The 20,821-nt window shown below is 36.3% G+C and overlaps 1 protein-coding gene across 2 annotated transcripts in view; it reads right to left on the minus strand.

The window, feature by feature from the left end:
- Window positions 1-20,821, minus strand: part of LOC114025895 (transmembrane protein 245-like) — an 85,140-nt gene that overhangs the window by 10,752 nt on the left and 53,567 nt on the right. For both annotated transcript variants that reach the window (XM_027839405.1, XM_027839406.1), the window contains exons 13-14: window positions 19,443-19,588; window positions 1,783-1,883 (exon numbers count right to left, since the gene is read on the minus strand). In XM_027839405.1, the coding sequence (XP_027695206.1) occupies window positions 1,783-1,883; window positions 19,443-19,588 (247 nt within the window). The remainder of the gene's footprint in view (window positions 1-1,782; window positions 1,884-19,442; window positions 19,589-20,821) is intronic.

A 20,821-nucleotide genomic window follows, 5' to 3' on the forward strand; every position in this document is an offset into this window, starting at 1 on the left:
CTCCAGGCCCAGTGCTCTACCCACTGAGCTACCTAGTTGCTTCCAAGGCAAACAGAGATTAAGGGACTTGTCCAGGGTCACAAAGTTAGTAAATATCTGAAGCTGGATGTGAACTCTGGTCTTCCAATACTCTATCCACAGAGCCATTTAACTACTTCAATATAGTTCTATGTGTTTCATGCATTTAAAAATATTATACTCAGAAGCAGTACACAGGCTTTACCAGACTGTCAAAAGGCTATTATATAAAATCCCCTGATTTAAACCTATTTTTTCATGTTTATAATCTTAGGGTGACCTTTGATTTCTGCTCCAGGTACTTTTTTGTGTTTCTGAACATAATCTTTACTATTTTTACTATTTCAGTAATGGAAATTATTTCTAGAAATGGTAATATTCCTAAACATTTATCATAGAATAAGAACATTTCTTTTTTAGCATAATATGATTATAATTTAAGGTAATGCCCCTATCGTTAAAGAGTAGTTTTTTTTGGGGGGGGGCTAGGCAATACGGTTAAATGACTTGCCCAGGGTCACACAGCTAGTAAGTGTTGAGTGTCTGAAGCCAGATTTGAACTAATGGTAAAGAGTATTAAAATCAGATTACTATGAAAAATAAAATTAATAACCCCTTTAAATTACAAAGAACTTTTGTATCTATACAATAAAATGGAATCCAAACGGTAGCCCCAAACAAAAGGTTTCTAGGTCAGGATCTCTCTTACAGGGTTAGAAGGCAAAGATCAGACAGAGCAGGATAATGAGAAAACTTGAAACCATGTCACAGGAAAAGGGAATGTTCAGCACACAGAAGAGAACACTTGGGAGTTAGACATGAAAACTGTTTTCAAGAAGAGAGTCCCTGAACCATGTGGCTTCTGAGGGAATAATCAGAATCAATGAATGGAAGTTAGGAAGAGGAAGATTCTGGTTTAATAAAAGAATTTCCTAACCATTAGGGCAGTCTGGAAATAGAAGGAACTGACTCATGAGGCAGTTGAGTTCTTAGTTCTATGTGCCATTTGGTTAAAATAGGGTGAGGTTAGGGTCACAAACACTGCAGAGCATGGATGAATGGAGAAAGAAGGTATTAGTGAAAGGTAGCTCTAGGTAAGGTCCCTTTAGGATGACAAATGTCTATAGAAAAGAAAAAAAATCTTTGAGAATTGAAGCCATTCTACACTGAGGAAAAAACTGGTGAGGGTAATATGGTATAATGGACAGAAACTCAACTGGGAAATCAAAAGAACAAGGTTGTGGTCTCAGTTCTTCCACTATCAGGCTGTGTGACCTTTGACAGTTACTTCATCCTTCTAAGTCTCAGTACCCTCATCTATAAAAATGAGGGGCCTGAGCCAGATCATCTCTAACTTTGTAACACACAGAATGAACTCGAAAGGAATTCAATTATAAAGAGGGTACTAGATGATCCCAGGAATTACCTGGAACTCAGATAAGATGTGTAGATAGCTCAAGTAGCAGTAGAGGAATAACGAATCTCGGCCCCCAGAAAATAGCAATAATAATAACAACATTCTGTAGGACATAATCACAAGGCTACTAAAATGTCTGCCGTTAGATAATCACCACAACAGTTTTAAAATATATGGCAAACCATACACCAAGTCTAACTCTCCAAAGATTTCTGAGACAGAATTAGAAAAAGTAATACTCCAAATCTGGGGAATAACACATGCCCCTAACCAAAATGTCAATTTTCTATAAAATGCTCTTAATATCTTTAAAAAGAACACAACTGAGTTTATGGTATGATGGTTACCTGATGGGATGAAGACAATATTGATTCCAAATACAGTGTGAGTCAACCATGTATACAATCCATAGAACCCAGCCATTTTCAGGGAAGCATCAAACACACCTCTAAAATGACCAAAAAGAAAACATAGGAGATAAAATTACTGTCACGCTGTTACTTGGAAAATTCAGTTACGATTTAGGTTAATGCCCTTATTGTTAAAGAGTATTAAAACCATGTTACTACAAAAAATAAAATAACTCCTTTTAATCAAAGAACTTTTATATCTATTTAATAAAATAGATTTTCTAGACATGGAGTTTCTAAACAACTTATTCCAAAACTAAAAATCTTAATTATTCCTCTTCTCATGTACCAAAGATTAATAATTCACATTGTTACCTAAATAATTGATACCATTTTCTCAAGTCCAAAGATTCATGTTCATTAGACTGTTGCTGCAATTTGTCTTTTGTCTTACTTTTTGGCTTCTTTATCTCATATGTGAGGTTAGTTCTTCTTAAACTTAGATGATGCCAGACATACAGATCTACCCTTTTGCATCTCTATGGTTCATTATTAATTTCATATAATATTTTCTTACAGACTAGGTCACATCCTTAGGATGAAATGAAAGAACAAAAACAAGGAAAGAACTCAACAGGGATTGGCAGTTAAGTAACTGCTTCTCTCTGATCACTGGTAGGCTAAATTTTTACAACTTCCCTGGAATCTTCTACCTTAAAAGGACCACTTGGATTAAATTACCTTTGAATTTTGAATTATTTTGTACTGAACCATTTGTATTTTTGTGCCTCAACATGAACATGGATAATCAAAAGTTGACCTAGAGAATCAGTGAAGGGATATAATATAGAAGATATAGTTTCTAATTTTAGCTTTACCATTAATTACCTGCTAAATAGCCATGGGCAAGTCATTTCCCATAGCTCTCTGGGCTTCCTTATTTATAAAATTCAGATTCCTCTAAATTTTTTTCTATGTTCTATAGTCTTAGATGATTTTGTTATAAAGTCTCTTTCAGCTCTAATAATCCATGATATAATGACAAGGAAACGCCAATTAAGTAAATATGTTACTTATTTACTTAAGTAATTCACTTACCTTGTTTTCATCCCAGCAGATATTTTATTGCCAAAACTATAATAAATTATTTTTATGTGGGTAACTTGACGCCGATGACACAGATGAACCCAAGGGATCCAAGCTGCAATATGTTACCCACAGCAAGTGAAAAAGTGAATGATACTTAATCATCTCTTCCTTTTATTATCTAACTTCTTCATCTCAATTAAGCTACAAAGCAATAAGCAATTGTCTACCAGGTATAAAAATCATGTGGAAAAAAAAAAGAATAGAGCCAAGGGAAAAATCTCATAAATTTAGTAGATTAACTGAAATCAGTCAGTCAATAAACATTTATTAAGCACTTACGATTTACCAGACAATCTGCTAAGTGCTAGGGATACAAGGAAAGATAAAAACATAGTCACTCCCCTCAAAGAAAGTGCACACTTCAATATGGAGATAATATGCAAACAACTAAATATGTACAAGATATAGAGTAGATGAAAGCTAATCTCACAAGGTTTGAGAAGGGACCAGGAAAGGCCCCTTGCCAAAGGTGGGTGAGTATTGAAGGAAACCAGAGAAGATGGGAAGGACAAGCGAGGAGGAAGAGCATTCTAGGAATGCAGTATAGCCAGTGAAAAGCCATGGAGTTGGGAGATTGATTTCTGTTTGGCAGGAACGGCTAGAAGGCCAATGTAGCTGAATTGTAGAGCAGGTAGAAGAGTAAAATGTAAGACTGCAAAGGAAGAAAAAGGTCACATTGTGAAGGGCTTTAAATGCCAATTATACCGAAGGTAATAGGGAGTCACTGGAGTTTATTGAGTAGGTGTGATATGGTCAGATCTAAACTTTAGGAAGGTCACTTTGGTAGCTAAGTGGAAGATGGACTAGAATGGGGACAGCCTTTAAGAACCCTATCCTGTAACACAGCAGGGGGTGGAGTCTGGTTTGGGCACAAAGCCTCAATTTATGAACTAAAGTTGGAGAGATCATTAAATCAAAGAAAACACTCAACAGTGTCAAAAACTAGTGCAAATTTAAAAATCCCCCACAAGAGTAACTATAACAACTGAAAACAGAGACTAAAGGAAAAATGGATTTTCATTGTTCAATTGTTTTGGTCATGTCCCACTCTTTGTGACTCCATTTGGGGTTTTCTTGGCAAAGGTACTAGAGCGGTTTGCCATTTCCTTCTCCAGCTCATTTTATTACAGATGAAGACCTGAGGCAAATAGGGTTAAGTAACTTGTCCAGGGTCACACAGCTGCTAAGTGTCTGAAGACAGATTTGAACCTGAGGAGATAAGTCTTTCTGACTCCAGGCCCAGCACTCTATCTACTGTGCCACCTAGCTGCCCCTCTATAAGGATTACACAAATACTTAAAAGAAATGGAGCAAGAGATAAAAAATGAGGGAAGAACTGGAAAGATAATAAAGAGCTTAAAAGAGAAAATGGTAAACCTAATCCAGTAATGGACTCCCTAATAACCAGAATAGACCAAACAAATCTAATGACTCCCTGGGACAGAATCTTTTCTTTCTTTTTTTTTTTTCTCTTTTCTTTCTTTTTTCTTTTTTTCTTTTTTTTTTTTTGGGTGAGGCAATCAGGGAAGTGACTTGCTCTGGATCACACAGCTAGGAAGTGTCCAGTGTCCGAGGCCGATTTGAACTAAGGTCCTCCAGACTCCAGGGCCAGTGCTCTATCCACCGCGCCATCTAACTGCTCCCAGAACCTTTTCTTTCAAGATCATAAATGAAAACATTTCAGATAGAGTAAAATATGAGGAAAAAGTAGAGATAGAAAAATTCCACCAATCACCATCTGAAAGGAACTCTAAAAGGAAAAGTCCCAGGGAAGTCAGTCAAAATCCAGAGGCTCCCACATGAAAGGAAAAAAAAAATTGCCAGCATCCAGAAAAAAGCATTTCAAACACCAAGGGATCGTAATTAGGAACACATAAGAATTGTAAGCTTCTACTAAAAATGAATGGAGATCTAGGAATACAATATTCCAAAGGCAAATGATATAGGCTTACAAACAAGAATAACTTACCCTGCACAATGTAGAGTATAACCTTACAGAAAAAAAAAATTATCTTTAATTGAATAGAGGACTTTCAAGTAATTTTGATAAAATGACCAGAGAACTTTGAAATGAAAACACCAGAGTCAGGAGAAACCTGGAAAAGTCAATGTATTTGAGAAATTGGTAGGAATTATGTGATGATATGGTACTAACATTCTAAGACATGAGAAGAAGAAACAAGTGTCCCTTTAGGATCTTAAATGTCTTCAAAGGATACTGAGGGAGTGAAATAAGAAAAATATGAGTTAAATGAAACAAAAAATCCCAGCGGGCACTTCCTGGGAATAAGAACTTGCCACAGTTAATTGTTTTCCTGTGACAGTGGCCAGAATAAGAAAAGTGACCTGAGCAACAGCTGCGCTTCAACAAAAGGAGCTTCAATGAAGACAGGCATCAACACAGGAGAAATGAAGTAATAATGGAAGGGAAAACAAGTCTGTCTAATATTCCTGGGCAGTGGGAAAGAAACAAACCAATCCCTAACCTTCTCCTCCAAATATAGGACACCAGCTTCTTAACTGCTTCATTAAGATTTACTCCCACCACATTCATTGATAAATACCTTCAAAGTATCATGGGGAATAACTTGGTATAAAGTTTAATTAAGCTTCACAACAGATCATGGGTCCCTCATATTTTCCTCATGAGGAACAATTTAAAGGAAGTACCATCATGTAATGAAAAGAACAGCAGATCTATAAAGTGACCTGGATTTTTGTCTGTTCATCTCTTTTGCCACTAACTGTGACCTTAGGCAAATAAGTTCATCTCGCTGGGCCTCAGCTTCTTCATTAGAAAAAGAGGATCAGACCAGATCAGAAGTCAGCAAACTACAGCCCTGGGCCAATCTGGCTCCCCACCAATACTTTTTACATTTCAAAATACTTTATTTATACTTTATAAGGTATTTATGCTGTATCTCATTTTAAAAGGTAAAAACCATTCTTAGCTTACAGTCTGTGAACTGAACTAGATGTTCTCTAATCTCTTTCAGCACCAAGACTTTATATATAATGTTCATCTACGGTTGACTTAAAGGTCTGTGACTGATAGCAGGACAGGGTGGGGTGATAGTGGTAGTGGCTGGAGTGGAGGTTAGAAGAATCTGTGTTAAGACTATAAACCCCTTATGAGAAATGTTCCACTTAATTTTAAAAAGTCGTGGTCTTTCTTAATAACAAACTATGAATAACAAGTCAACATGAACTGACTTTATTACTGCCATGTAAAAAAAAATACAACAATCCGAATTTGAACTATATGATGCTATGTATATTCACAGGACCGTAGAACTGGAAGAATCCTTGGAAGCAATCTAGTCCAACTTCTTACTCAATGAATTAATTCTCTTTATAATTTCCTTGAAAAACGATCCACAAATCATTGCTGCCCACTTCCAGACTTCGTTTGGACCTCAAAAACATCCCCTCCCCTCCTTTTCAGCTCCTTTTTGTTTGCTGTCTTCCTCCATTAGAATGTAAGCCTGTTGAGGGTAGGGACTGTTTTTCTTTCTGCTTGTATATGTATTCCCAGTGCTCAGCACATAGCCAACACTTAAACAAACAAAAGCATTTATTAAGCACTTATTATGTATCAGACATTGTTTTAAGTGCTGGGGATACAAAGACAAGAACAGTCCTTGCCCTTAAGACGCGCATGTTCTAATGGGGGAGACCACATATGAGTAATTTGGTATGCAAGATAAATATGGAGTGGATGGAAGGCAGTCTCAGAGGGGAAGGCACTAGCACCTATGGGGATGAAGAAGGACATACCAGGAAAGGCTTCCAGCAGAAGGTGGGATATTCTCTGATAGCTGGAAAATTCTTCCTTATACTGAATCAAAATCTGTCTCCTTGTAATAGGAAACCTACTACTTCATGAAGTACCCATTTCATCTGTAGATAGTTTTTTTTAGAAAGTTTTACCATATGTATGTTAAACTGAAGTCAATTTTACCATGATATTCCATTGTTCCTAGTTATGCCTTCCTGCTGTGGCATATTTGCAATGATGACTTCCTAGGAATGTGTATAAAAAACATTTTTCAGGAAATGGATTGTCAGAAAAGACTGGTCAAATAGTATAGGCTGAGAGATAATACATGGAAAAGCCAAATACTGCACATATACTCACAGAATGCTAAAAAACCTAAAGGAAGGTTCCTAGCACACTAGGCAGACCATCTACAGTAGATTTAAGGGAGAGCATGTAAAAGAAATGCACAATACAATATAGATAGGTTGTGATTTAAATTGTTGGAGGGACTACCCACATTAATGGGATGATGGAACTCAAGAATATTGAGTAATGAGACGGAAGACAAATTTATTTTCTTTAGAAAATATATTAACATTTTCTTATATTTTGATAGTCTATTTAAATTCTTTTAGCACCATCTTTAATCAAGTGGTTAAAAACCTATTATGTTTACTAATTTGATTATTTTAAAATAATTTCATTTCATTAATTTTCCTACATTGGTAAGATATTTGTACTATTCTGTCACTGCTAGAAGAGGTACTTGTTCCAATGAATTGGCATCTATTTCCTTGCTGCTTTAAACCTGCTGTTTACATTTCAATTTATGCAAACTTTACTCAGTAGATACTAAATTTCTTGAGTTTTTTTTAATGAAATTTTAATTTGTTCTAAACAGAAAGCAAAAAATCTTATTTCCTGGATAACTACCCTAAATGTATAATAAAAATTGAGCACTCTTGAGTTACCCACAAATGGAAAAAAAAAACCCCAAACAATAATTTCTCAAGTGGAAATGTTGTTTTAGCAACAAAACTTATGTTATGTAATATACATTTCTGTTAAGCTCTGAAAGGTACAGTGTAAATATTAACCAGGCTATTATACAATGCTTCAATTGGATTCATATAATGAAATTTCTCCCCCAACAAAAACCGAAAGCTATGATAAACTTTAAGCCACAGCCATACCCATGTGCATGCACTCATGTGAAAATATCACACATACTAAATTGCACTAAGGCCGTGACAACATGCAACTTAGTAATGTGCAATATCTCCACCAGAGCAAGCAGAATGAGAACATCAGGGAAGAAGGGTATGGTATGAACATTTAGGAGAATGACATGCTTCCAGGGGAAAGGAAAATGGCACAGGGAAAGATGTGCATGCCACTAACTCAGTGAGATTCATGAACTCAAAATCAAATCTCATCTTTATTCATTCAGCAAACTAACAATTAAAAAATTAGAATAAATTAAGATTCAAGATTCAATGAGGTTAGTGAGTATATAAAATAACTATGTACTCAGAATGGAAAACTTGAAGTATGGGGAAGCTTTCAATGTCTGGTCATGCAATTAACTCCCAATAATAATCTACTTCACTGAAATTATTATTGGGCTACAAATAATTCAAATTTTCTACTTTACTGAAGCATCAGGATTATTAATTGATTATGTACATCTGACATTATATTCTAAAGCCAAATGGTATAATGGAGAAATTACAATGGTAATTATCCACACGACATGTTTAAAGTCTTATTTCAACAGTTCCTCTTCCCCAACTTAAAATGATGCACCATGCAAACTTTCATGAAAGACAATTAGATTTCTCTTGAAAATGGATCTCCTTACTATCTTGGCCACAAAAGAGTTTTCAATGGTACGAGAGAAGATGCTTCAGTGGAATCCTCAATCTTCATGATATTGAAATTTTTCTAAATATATGTCTTCTATATAGCTAGTGAAAACATTAATCATAAAGTCTTAGGGACTGCTTAAATGATCTTTAATTACAATTCTGAGATTTATACAAACTCAGTCTCAAAAAAAAAATCTTAAAATTATCATCAGGACCCTCAAATTTTCCAGTGCTATGGCATGACACAGATGTATCTCATATAAATGAGCATCATTAATTTAAGAAAATATAGTTGATCATATTTTAAATGTTTATTAAAACTAATTGATCAAAGCATAAGAGGATTTTGCTTTGACATGATTTATGTCTTGGATTTATAGGCTAGCAGTGTTAAACTTCATACTTGGTGTATATAATTATATTATCAAGTTAGGGTATTTGGCTATTGATAATATTACTATATTAATTGGAAAAGAGATTGTCTAAAAAGCTTACTTGTCCCTTGTTCCTTACCTGAAGGGAAGTCTTTGGAAACACAGGTACACAATAAACATGAAATCCACCAGAGAACTTAAACTGGGAGATTTTGCACTAAAAAAACTACAGAGTTTCATTTTAAAGAATAATAAAAAAATTAAAACTTGGTTTTCTACTAGCACAGCATATGATATTTTTAATAAGCCAAAGTTTTAGTAATTGTCATTAATCATAAATTTCAGCTTAGTGAGTAGGAAAATCTTTGGTCTCCAAATTTTCAAGCTGATGCTTAAATATGCTATTTCATGTAACCAAAATGACCAAATATCTATCACAAATATAAAAAACAGAAAGCACTGTACATAATTAAAATCTTGCTTTAAAATTCTTATACAGAATATACATTTCAGTGACATTCAGTAAACCTGGTTTCTCTAAATATTTAATGTTTGTGATGTGCCCTATTTCCTCTGTTCTATTTATCTGAATCCTACCCTCTATGTTAAGGTCCATATGGAACCTTTTTCCATGAAAGTTTCACTCACAGTCTTTTCACTGAGATCACCCATTGAACGTCTACTCATCCTTTAAAGTACAATTCAAATTCTGCCTCCTATGTTAAGCCATCTGTAATTCTCCCCACTGGAAATGCTTTTCTTCTGGGAACTAGACATAGCACTTTTCTTCTGTTAGATACTCTAATGCATTCTTCCTGCATTATAACTTCTTATATGTATGTGGGCTATAGGGTCAATGGGGGTAGGGACTATATTTTATATAAATTTGCATTTCTTCCATAGCTTATCATAGTGTTCTGCAAACAGTAAGTGTTAATAAATGTTGGTTGAACGAATCTCTCACAATGACATCATTCATCTGAGAAAAAAATTATACAAGGTTTTGTACAGAATACAAAAATGCAAAGGACATAGTCTCTTGCCGCCTGGCAGCTTCCAATCTAGTGAGGGAGATAAGACACATGCACATATAATTATAATACAAAGCAACAAATAACCGTTTTATGAGAGCTACAGGTAATATATAGGTGTTCAGTACAGAGAAAGGTAACATCTGGATGAGGTGATCATGGAAAGCTTTATAGAGACATTATGTCATTGAAGCTGATTTTCAGTAGCTAGCAGAAGCAGACTGAGCAAAGGCAAGGAGGCAGGAAAGTTCCAAGCATGATCCAGTTTTGCTAGGCATGAGGACTCCTAACAAGGAATAATGGGAAATGAAGCTGGAAATATAGGTTAAGGTTAGACTATCAAGGGCTCTGACTGCCAGGGTAAGGAGTTTGGATTTTATCTGGTTCAATGGTTTTTTCTCTTTGTATAATAATGGCAGGCACAAGGTAGGAAAAAACAAACAAACCCCAAACCAGTACATTACCCCTTCATAACCACTAAGCACCCAGGTACTTGGGGAGGCCACTGTTGACACTCAGGCCCCTGCCCAGAAGTTTGCAATCCTATTTCTTCTTGGGGTCTACATGTGGACACTTGGTTGCTCAGGAACCTACTGCCACATGGAGAAGCATGATCTTTTTCACCCTATGTCACCAAACCATTGAATAACAATGTGTCAGCTCTCAATAAATGCTGAGTGTCCACATATAGACTTTTGCTGCCAAAGTCCCATCCAGGACCAAGAGTTGTACACCAGGTCCCAGCAGGAACAAAAAGTTTCTTTTCATCTTCCACTATTTTTGAGATAAGGCAAGAAACAAAACAAAACAAAACAAAATATGGCACTGAGTAAAAGTTCATTTAGGTCCTAGATGATCTGAACACCAAGTGCTTACCAAAACAGATGCAGGATCCCATGCCCTGTTGCCTCTAACCCTCCATTCATTTGTATTTAGAGAGAGGACAGCATTTCACTACTCTGCCATCACAGGTCGCTGGGGAATGGGATCCTCAGTCTTCTGGCTCATCTTATGACTAGCAAACTCCCACATTCTTTGTCCTTTATACTTGTTAACAGAGAGGAAAAATTATCTTCCCCCACTCCCACTCCCTGTGCTCTCTCTCTCACTCTCTCCCTTTCCTTATCGCTTGACCCTATCCTATCATTAACAAACTCCTCTTCATCATTTCTCTTCCTTTTGTATTCTTTCTCTCTTGCTTCTAAAAAATCTCTCTCTGGAAGCTACTGCATCTCTGGCTACCCCCTAAAGCACAAGATGTGCTCTCTTGTCACCTGACACACTGGAAAAAGAGGGAGAATAGTATGCTCCTTGCTATCAATTTCCAGAGCTCTTACTTCTATTACTATCATTTCTCTTTTGAGATTCATCAGTCTTTATCTCCCTGTTTGAATCCTTATTGGATCCTATTGGCCTCTAGGTCACTCCCTTCTTCCTCCCTGCCAAGTCTAGAATCTGGCTTACATTGTATCTTTCCACCCCAACCCCTTAAAGTTATATTTGGAGTCCTCAATATATACTAACATTCCCTAAAATACTTTGGTTTCCCAGTTTATTAACCATTCATCTGTGACCCTGAACTCTGAAATTGCACTCTCTGATCATAATCTCCTGTTCTCCTGTATCTCATTTCTTTTAAACCTATTCCTCATCCTTAACAAAATTTCTAGTCCCTTCATTCCTATACTCTCATTTCTCCTCCTCTTTGTCATAATAGAGGCTTACTTTCCTCTCTTCAGTCTCAACCCAGTAAACTATACACTGTTTCTTCCTACTCTTGAAACCCTACCTATGCAAGTATTCCAGAGTTCTTGTCCTGGGTCCTCTTTTCCCTCAATGCTCTCTCTCAGCAACCTAGTCAGCTCCTATGGGTTGAACTATCATCTCCAAGCAGATGACTCCTGAACTATTTATCTAGCCTCAGTTTCTCCCTGAAGCTTCAGTCCAATTGTCAATCGGGCATTTCAAAAAGGGATGTTCTGGGGACATCTTGAATTTAACATGTCTAAAACAACTCATTATCTTTCTTAGAATGTTATTTTTATTTATTTTTAAAGCACAGCAACTTTTTAAAAAATCTTTTTTTTTAGGGGCAGCTAGGTGGCACAGTGGATAGGGTACTGGCTCTGGAGTCAGGAGGACCTGAGTTCAAATCTGGCCTCAGACACTTGACACTTACTAGCTGTGTGACCCTGGGCAAGTCACTTAACCCCACTGCCTAGCAAGAAAAAAAACAACAAAAAACAAAAAAAAAATATTTTTTTAGTTCCAAATTCCCTCCCTTTCCCTACCCAACGAGAAGGCAAGAAAAACAAAACCTATTACAAATACTTAGTCATGCAAAATAATTTTCATTTTAGTCATGTCTCACAACATCCCTCACCACAAAAAAGGCAAAAAAAAAAAAAAATGCTTCAATCTGTACTCTGAATCCATCAGTTCTCTACCTCTTTCATCATGAGTCCTCTCAAACTGTGGTAGGTTATTATGTTGATAAGTTACCAAATCTTTCAAAGTTGATTATATTTACAATATTACTAATAGTGTGTAGACTGTTCTCCTGGTTCTGCTCACTTCACTTTGCATTAGTTTATAAAGGTCTTCTCAGGTTTTTCTGAAACCATCCCTTTCATTATTTCTTATACCACAGTAGTATTCTACCACAATCATATACCACAACTTCTTCTGCCTTTTCCCAACTGATGGGCATTCCCTCAGTTTCCAATTCTTTGCCACCAGAATAGCAGCTGCTATAAATATTTTTGTGCATATGGGTCCTTTTCCTCAATTTGCTCTCTTTGGGGAATAGCCCCAGTATGATACTGCTGGGGATGCACAGTTTAAATAGGCTTTTGGGCATATAAACTCATCATCCTTTCCCCAAAACCCTCTTTCAAACTTCCTTATGTCTCTTGAAAGCACCAATATCCTTCCAGTTTCTCAGGCTCATAAACTTGACATTATTTTTGACCCCCCACTCTCTCTTATTCCACATATCTCATCAGTTGCCAAATCTTGCCATTTCTACCTTTACAACATCTCTCACATCCAATTCCTTCTCTCTATTCACACGACTAGCTACCACCTTGGTTCAGGCCCTCCTCCCTTCCGGCCTAGATTATTACAGTAGCCTCTTGGCTCAAGTCTCTCTATTGTCTTCTACAGTCTTCTGCCAAAGTAATTTTCCACAAGCATAATTCTGACCATGTAACTCTCCCACTCAATCAACTCCAGGGGCTTCCTATTGCCTTTAAAATATAAACTCTTCTGATTAGTTTGCAAAGCACTAAACAACCAACCTACCCCATCTACCTTTCTAACCTCACTGGATATCATTGGCAGAACTTCAGTCTGCAACCCAGTCAAGCTGGCCTGTATTCGTCACTTACAACACTCCCATCTCTGGACTCTGCATCTTTGTACTGGGTATCCTCCATGCCTGGAATGCAATCCTTCCTTCCCTCTGACTCAGAGTCGCTTTCATCCTTTAAGATGTTACTCTGACACCATCTTCTGCATGAAGCTTTTCCCAATCCTTTGAACTGCTAGTGCTCCTTTCTCCCAAGGTATCTTTTACTTAGCTATTTGTATGTGTACAACATCTTTATTTATTAACTTTGTATTTATGCTACTTTTATTTATATGTAGTCAATCCATAAGCATTTATTAAACACCTACTATATGCCAGGTATTCTGCTAATAGCTAGGAGTACAAAGGAAGGCAAAAAGCAATCCTTGCCCTTGAGGAGCATATAGTTTAATGGGGTATTTCTAACTTGTTTCTTCCATTAGAAGTTAGCTCAATGTATGTAAAGATGGTTTCTTTTCTTTCTTTCTTTCTTTTTGGTACTTATATCCCTAGCAAAATGCCTACCATATAGTAGCTTCTTAATATATACTTGATTGACTGAATATTTTGTCTCCTTCTCCTATTAGCATTAACAACTTGTTAACCCGGAACTCTCAGTTACCCTCTCTACCGATTTTCTCTTATCCTGCTTTGTATGCTGCTAAATGGTGCTAGAAGAAGTCATGTAATGGCGCCAAATATTATAAATTTATGTGACCAAATCTCAAATGGGTTCTCACTGATGCATGACAATGTTTTATAATTAACTATTACATTCCCTTAAACAGCTCCTCCAAATCTTAACTCTGACTACTCCATTTTTATACCATCTCTCTCTCAACAGAAAGCCTTACCTATTATTTTTGTGAAAATAAAGACAATCTACTGAATACCCTCTTCTCAAACCTCAAAACTCTTCTGTATCATCCCCCATTCTTTCCTCTTTGAGTCTAGAAGACAGAGCTCCCATTGCATCTGGGGCCATCTCCGGTCTTCTTGATTTATATCTTACCACTCACTGAACCCATATGGCTCTGGAGAAGAAAGTGAGGCTGCTGACTTTGCATAGCCCTCCCTCACTTAAATCCAATTTACTTGCAAGTCATGGCATCAACTTCCTGATGCCACGGTCGTCTTTTGACAAGGACGTACGAACAGCAACAATAACAACAGAAGGCAGAGATAGTCCGTCCTACTTACCAAAGTTAACCACTTTTCTTCTGCCCTAGATCTCAACTCCTGCACTACCTCCACAGCATTTGAAATATCTGCCCCCTTAACTCCATTCACATAATCACTACCTATCATTAGTAGAATAATATGTAATGATCAAATGTCTAATGAAGCAATATTTCTTATAGCTTCTGAGCACTGAACAAAATTCAGTCCACCAATTCTTTTCTTTGCCTCTCTAAGAACTAAATACCTGTGAGTTCTACTTCCATTTAGCTGTCCTTCCTTGCTCTGGTATTGTTTATAGCAAGAATATCAACACCAATATTATTTACTTCTTTTGACAATGTCCATTCATTCATCATTGTCAAAGGACCTCACATTACTTGTATTTGGAGTACCAGAAGGCAAATTCAAATTTCTTGATCTGAAAACTGATTCTTGGCATCCTCCCACATTGCCAGAGTCATTATGGAAGTGAGTGACCCTAAAAAGCTGTCCACCAATACTTCACTGTAGTAAGGATGTGACGCTGAGTTCTTAGAATGTATTTCAGTGGAGTACAAGCTGAGGTTGGTCTTAAAAGGCTGGAAAGATTCAGAGTTTAGCCCTCATAACAAGTTTGTTTTTTGAGGGACAACAAGCTAATTACGAAAAGGTAGATACTTAATAAGCAGGGTGGTCACCTGGTAATAATTTTTTCTTTTTTTCCCCCATGGCAACTCATGCAACAAAGAAAAAAACAGTACAAAAATAACTGATATTGTTAATGATATACAAGAAATTTCTTCACTAAAACATACTTTTTCCCTAACTCTATAACATAACAATAGTTTAATGAATAGAGGAAACATTTCACTAAAATTTTTTGTGAAGCTCATCAAGTTTTGTGTTATAGAAATGTGCAAAATCAACTCAGAGGGAAGCAAAGTATCACCCTAAGGTTAGCATCTTTCTATGTTGGGTAGCTTACATTGGCTATGGGGGTAAGAGTGTCAAATTTAAGCATATGGGCTAAAGAGGCTTGTTTCAACTTCATCTGCAAGGATTAACAGAAAGAGTGACAACATCTAAAAGATTTACCTGAGCAGAATAACAACATAAAAGGATAATTTGCAAAGGATCAGTTAACAGTGTAAACAAAAAATTGAAAAAAGCTCTACTGAAGCTTGGCTCTGTCAACCCTGAGCCCTGACACTAGGCAATCAAGGGAGAAGTATTTACACCAACTTGTCTTCCCCCATACATTGTAAAAGAAAATCATGGTCAAATTACTAGTTCAAAACATATAGTAAAGCTATTTGAGCAGAGATTCGAGGTAACTGTATATACTTTAGTTGTTTAATAAATATTCCAGGGTAACTACAATGTGAAATGTGCCATATCGAAGATTTTTGTGATATAGTCTCTGTCACCTAAACGCTTGCTGCGTCACATATAAACTCGTTACAGAAAGATACTGGAGATGTGCAATTACTGAATAGGTTTGATAACTGTGCGACTTTTTCGTTCTATTCATAGTCTGGGAATTAGGTGTCATGAGCTTGTAAGGTTGTCCTAAGGGTTGCCAGAGAGGCTGGTGAAGAAATGAGATACCTTTTTCTTTCTGTATTTGATGCACCACTTTTGTAACCTTGCACTTCTTTCCAACCGATCCTCCCTTTTCTCTTGTGGGATATCATAATTAATAAGAGGGCAGAGTCAGGGGGAGATCGTAACACTTGCAGTTACTTTGAAAATCCTCCTCTTTCACAAAATGTTTCAAGAATGGCTTTAACCCTCCAGCTCCACCTAACTCCTACTCATCCTTTCATGAAAGGACCTCTGACTTTCTGACCTCTATTTACCCCAGGAAATGTCATCTCTTTCACAGCATTGTATTTTTATCTTTATTAATGAGCCTCCACATGGTACTGTACTACAACCACTGTGTAATCTTATCTCTCATACTAAATTGCAAATTCTTTGAGAGCAAGAACCATGTCTCTTCATCCTGTACTCCCCATAATGACCAGCACAGACTTAAGTGCTCAACCCCACTGTAGCTTAATTGTACACAAATACAAGCTTTTGAGTCCTGACCCCTACCTCCTCACCCCCTAGCCAGGATAGAACAGTCTACTCCACTTGACCTGATATTTTAATCTTTCTACAATGTGTACGTCCTCTATCTATCTCTTTAATGTGGCCTATTTCCCTACATGAAACTGCTACTTAGGCAAACTGGTCCATTTACCGCCCCCCAGCTACGCCACACGTTCCCACACCTCCATGCCTTGCTCATGGAGCTCCTCCAATCTGAAAAGATCTCTTGTCATCTTTGCTTATCTAAGCCCTACCTTTTCTCCAAGGCTTAATACAAATCCTAGTCTCTGCATGAAGCATTTCTTAATTACGCTTAAAGTCCAGAGTAGTCTCTCTTCTCTGAATTCCAATAGCGTTTATTAACTATACTATTCATTAGATATTTTGTATTGTATATCTCATATTGTTATTTCTCTTTTCTACCTATGTCTCATTTCCTCTACTCCTTGAGGACAGTGGATGTTGCACAAAAGTACTCAATAAATTATTTACTGTTGACACTGATACAGAAATCATGACCATTACATTCTCAGATGACACCATAATAAGAGGTTGCCTCTCCCTTGCATAATAAAATATGAATTTAAATTACCGTAAATGGAATAAATGATCAAAAATAAACATATTAAAAATGCTAGATGATTGTTTGTCTGGGCATAACTGAAAACAACCTGAGTTATAACAGAAACTGATCATTTTGTTACTGTATTTTTTAAAAAGCAAACTTGATAGTTTAACAAGGGGTCAAAATCTTACTGCAAATACCAATGTACAGTTCTGTGCTCCCATAACTTAAGAAGGATGTGGAAAATGTGGAGAGAACTTAAGGAGAGCAAAAAAGATAACCAAAGAACTGAAAAATAAACTAAGAAGGAATAAAAACAATCGAGGTTATTTAAGTTGAGGAAATTCTGAGAGGTGACTCAATAGTAAACACTATATAGAAGATGTGAGCTATCTGTTCACTTTCTATATATACAAAAAAAAAAAAGACACTACAGAAAGTGATTTAGATATTAGGAAGACATTTCTGACAGTAAGAGTAATAACAAAATGTCCTGATTTTTAAAAACGAGAATCTATCATATAAACTATTTGCCAGGTTGCTTGTCTTCTATTAGTGGCAAAATTTTAGAATGGATTATTTTCAAATTAATTTTTTATTGACCTTTTTTTAAAATTACACTTTGTTTTTTATATCACACTTATTTCCTACCTGAAGGTCTTTTGTGTTTTCCCTGTAAACAAGATGGAGAGGTGAAAGTGAGACAAAAAGTATGTTGGTAAGTTCAGAGCTGACTGAATGACCAGATTAAAAACAATAGAGATGAATGGGTGAAATGGGAAGTCTGTAAAAAAGCATCCTTGCCTCTGAACTAATCAACTTTTTCAAAATCAATGGTTTAGATAAGCATTAATGATGTATTTATCAAATATGCATAGCACATAAAATAAGGAGGTATAATTAATAAATTGTACGACAGAATAAGAATCCAAAATATTAAGAGCATAGAACATAGGGCTGAATCTGATGAAACTGAAGAGAAATAAATGTAAATTTCTTTAAATAGTTGAGTTCAAACAAATCATGTTAAAAATATCTGAGAATTTCAGTAAACTTCAAGCTCAGTATGACTCAAAAGTATAACATGGCAGCCAAAAATGCTAAAGCAATGTGATAATGCATTAAGAAAGGCATCATGTCCATAATAAGGGTGGTGATACTCTCATTCTTTGCTGCCCTGATCAGACCACAAGTGAAGTACTGTGTTTAGTTGTAGGCACCCCATTTTAGGAATAGTTTTATGAATTGGAGAGCCTCCGAAAGAGGAGAACCAGGATGGTGAAGGAGACCATGCTGCATGAGTACTGGGTGAAGGCACTGCAGATCTTTATCATGGAGAACAAAAGTCTTAAGGAGAAGAAAATCAGAGAAGAAAAGATTTAAGAAAAGTCTTAATGACAGTTTTCAAATAGTTGAAGATGAACTAAAATTGCTTTAGTTGGCTTTCGAAGGCACAGAGGAGAAAAGGGTGAAAGCAGCAGAGAGGAAGATTTGAGCTTAATATAAAGAAATTTTTCCTTAAAATTAGGGCTACTTGAAAGCATGATGGGCTGTCACTGGAAGTAATGAATTTCTCTTTTTCACAGATCTTCTAAGGAAGGATGGATGACTACTCAGTGGAGATATTGTATTAACGATTCTTGAAGTCCATTCCTAGTCTCAAGTTCCACGAAATGGGTTATTAAAGAACGTTATTGTGCTTTCTTTTTAGCAACTGTTTAAAGACAGGGCAGACTCTCATTTGTCTATGAGAGCTTAAGAGAAAAGGATATACTGTTTACATCCCCTAACCTAAGTTCCATGAAGGCAGGCACTGCTTTCCATTTTTGTCTTTCCACCTCAAGAAGCTAGGCATATTCTTGCCCTTGGTAGGTACTTATTGTTTGGTGAAATTAATTCTTACCTTGTGACAAGTTAAACAATGGGTTTCCCCCTATTAGGGTGCTATTAGCTTCTTGGAAATGTATTTTTATTTTCTCGCTAGACAAATGTTAGAAAAATGTAATATTCTTCGAATATATACAATGCTCCTCATTTTTTTCAGTATTCATGGCAGAAGCAGTTAATCCCATGACTAATTAATACCAGATCTAGGAGGAAAATGATTTGTGCCAAACTTTTTTTTTCTATTAAAGTTTGCATTTCTCATTGCACTGTTATATGAATGATTTTATAAATACAGCATGTAACTGCCTGTTGGGGGCCTCAATATGAGAGTATTAACAAGACAACAAAAGAAAATTAGTTTCAAATGATTAAATAGTTTTTGAATGTGATGAGAAAAGCAGATAATGCTTTCCTACCTTATGGCTTCTTCCACAGATTGACCAACTATGTTAGATGAAGGGCCTGGCTGAGACAGTGGTGTCAGACTAATTACCCACTTCACTGGTTTATAATATTCATCACTGGAACTTAATAAGTAAAACAGTGTGGTCAAGAAAATCACCTGTAAATCAAATCAGAGTTTATGAAGACGCTATGAAAATAATAACATGAAAATAAACACACTACCTAAGAGAGTCAGGAAATGTCTATGATGTAATAGCCATTTAAAATTATATGCTTCAAAAGATTTTTGAACCATTCTAATGAACTCCTTCATCCTTTCTTTCAGAGCTATTGAAGAAAAAAAATACAAAGTGCTTTCCAAATCTCAAATTTTATGATTCTGTGAAATTAAGACAATTATGGACATCATATCACACACCCATCAAATTGGCAAAGATGGAAATTGTTGATTTTGGAGGGGCTGTAGAAGAGAGGCACAATAACACATTGTTGCTGAAGCTGGTCTAATTACTCTAAAACACTATTTAGAATCATATAAGGAAAGTTACTAAACTCTTTCTATTGTTTGATCAAGTGATTCCACTACTAGGTATTACTTCCCAAGGTCAATCAAAAAAGAAAAGGTCTCACATATCTCAAATATTCACAGCAGTACTTCTTGTAGTGACAAAAAACTGGAAACAAAGTGGTATGTCTACTGATTAGCGAATGGCTGAAATGGTGGTATATGAATCATGAATGTAACAGGGGATAATTGTGCCTTAAAAAACACTAAGTATGAGGAACTTAGAGACACATTGGGAAGACCTACATAAACGATGCAGAATGAAGAAAGTAGAACCAAGAGCACATACGCAATCCCTTAAATAATACACATGAAGACAACAGTAAAGGATGACAGACTTCAGATCAAATAGTATAACCAAAATTTTAAAATATTTTTAATTGATGCCTTTTGTCTTTATATCATGGTCATTTTGGGAAACTACTCTCCCTTCACCATTCAATAAAACAAAAAAACAAAAAAAGAGAGAGAGAAAGGAAGGCAGAGGAAACTCTTTTTGTTGAGGCAATTTCATGGGTAGGCCCTAAACCCTGACTGACCAATTTTCAGATCGAGGCTTATAAACTACCCCAGCTATGGATCTTTTTTATTCTGGCTCTGATGTCACTCAAATAGGACATTTCTGAGTATTCTCAAGTAAGATGGCCCTACCCACTTGGAATTTTTCAAATACTCTACTTTTCTCTGACTCCTGGGGATATTAACTAGACCACTGTGTTGTTCCATGGTTTAGACTAGCAGCAAGCTTTCCTAATTTGGCCAGCAACTGTCACCAGCAGCTGCCCACTCATGCCTTTGTCTCCATGACCCCACACCAGACCCTGC

The sequence above is a fragment of the Vombatus ursinus genome, unplaced genomic scaffold (assembly GCF_900497805.2).
Source record: "Vombatus ursinus unplaced genomic scaffold, bare-nosed wombat genome assembly UNPS02014832.1, whole genome shotgun sequence".
NCBI classification, from domain to species: Eukaryota; Metazoa; Chordata; class Mammalia; order Diprotodontia; family Vombatidae; genus Vombatus; species Vombatus ursinus.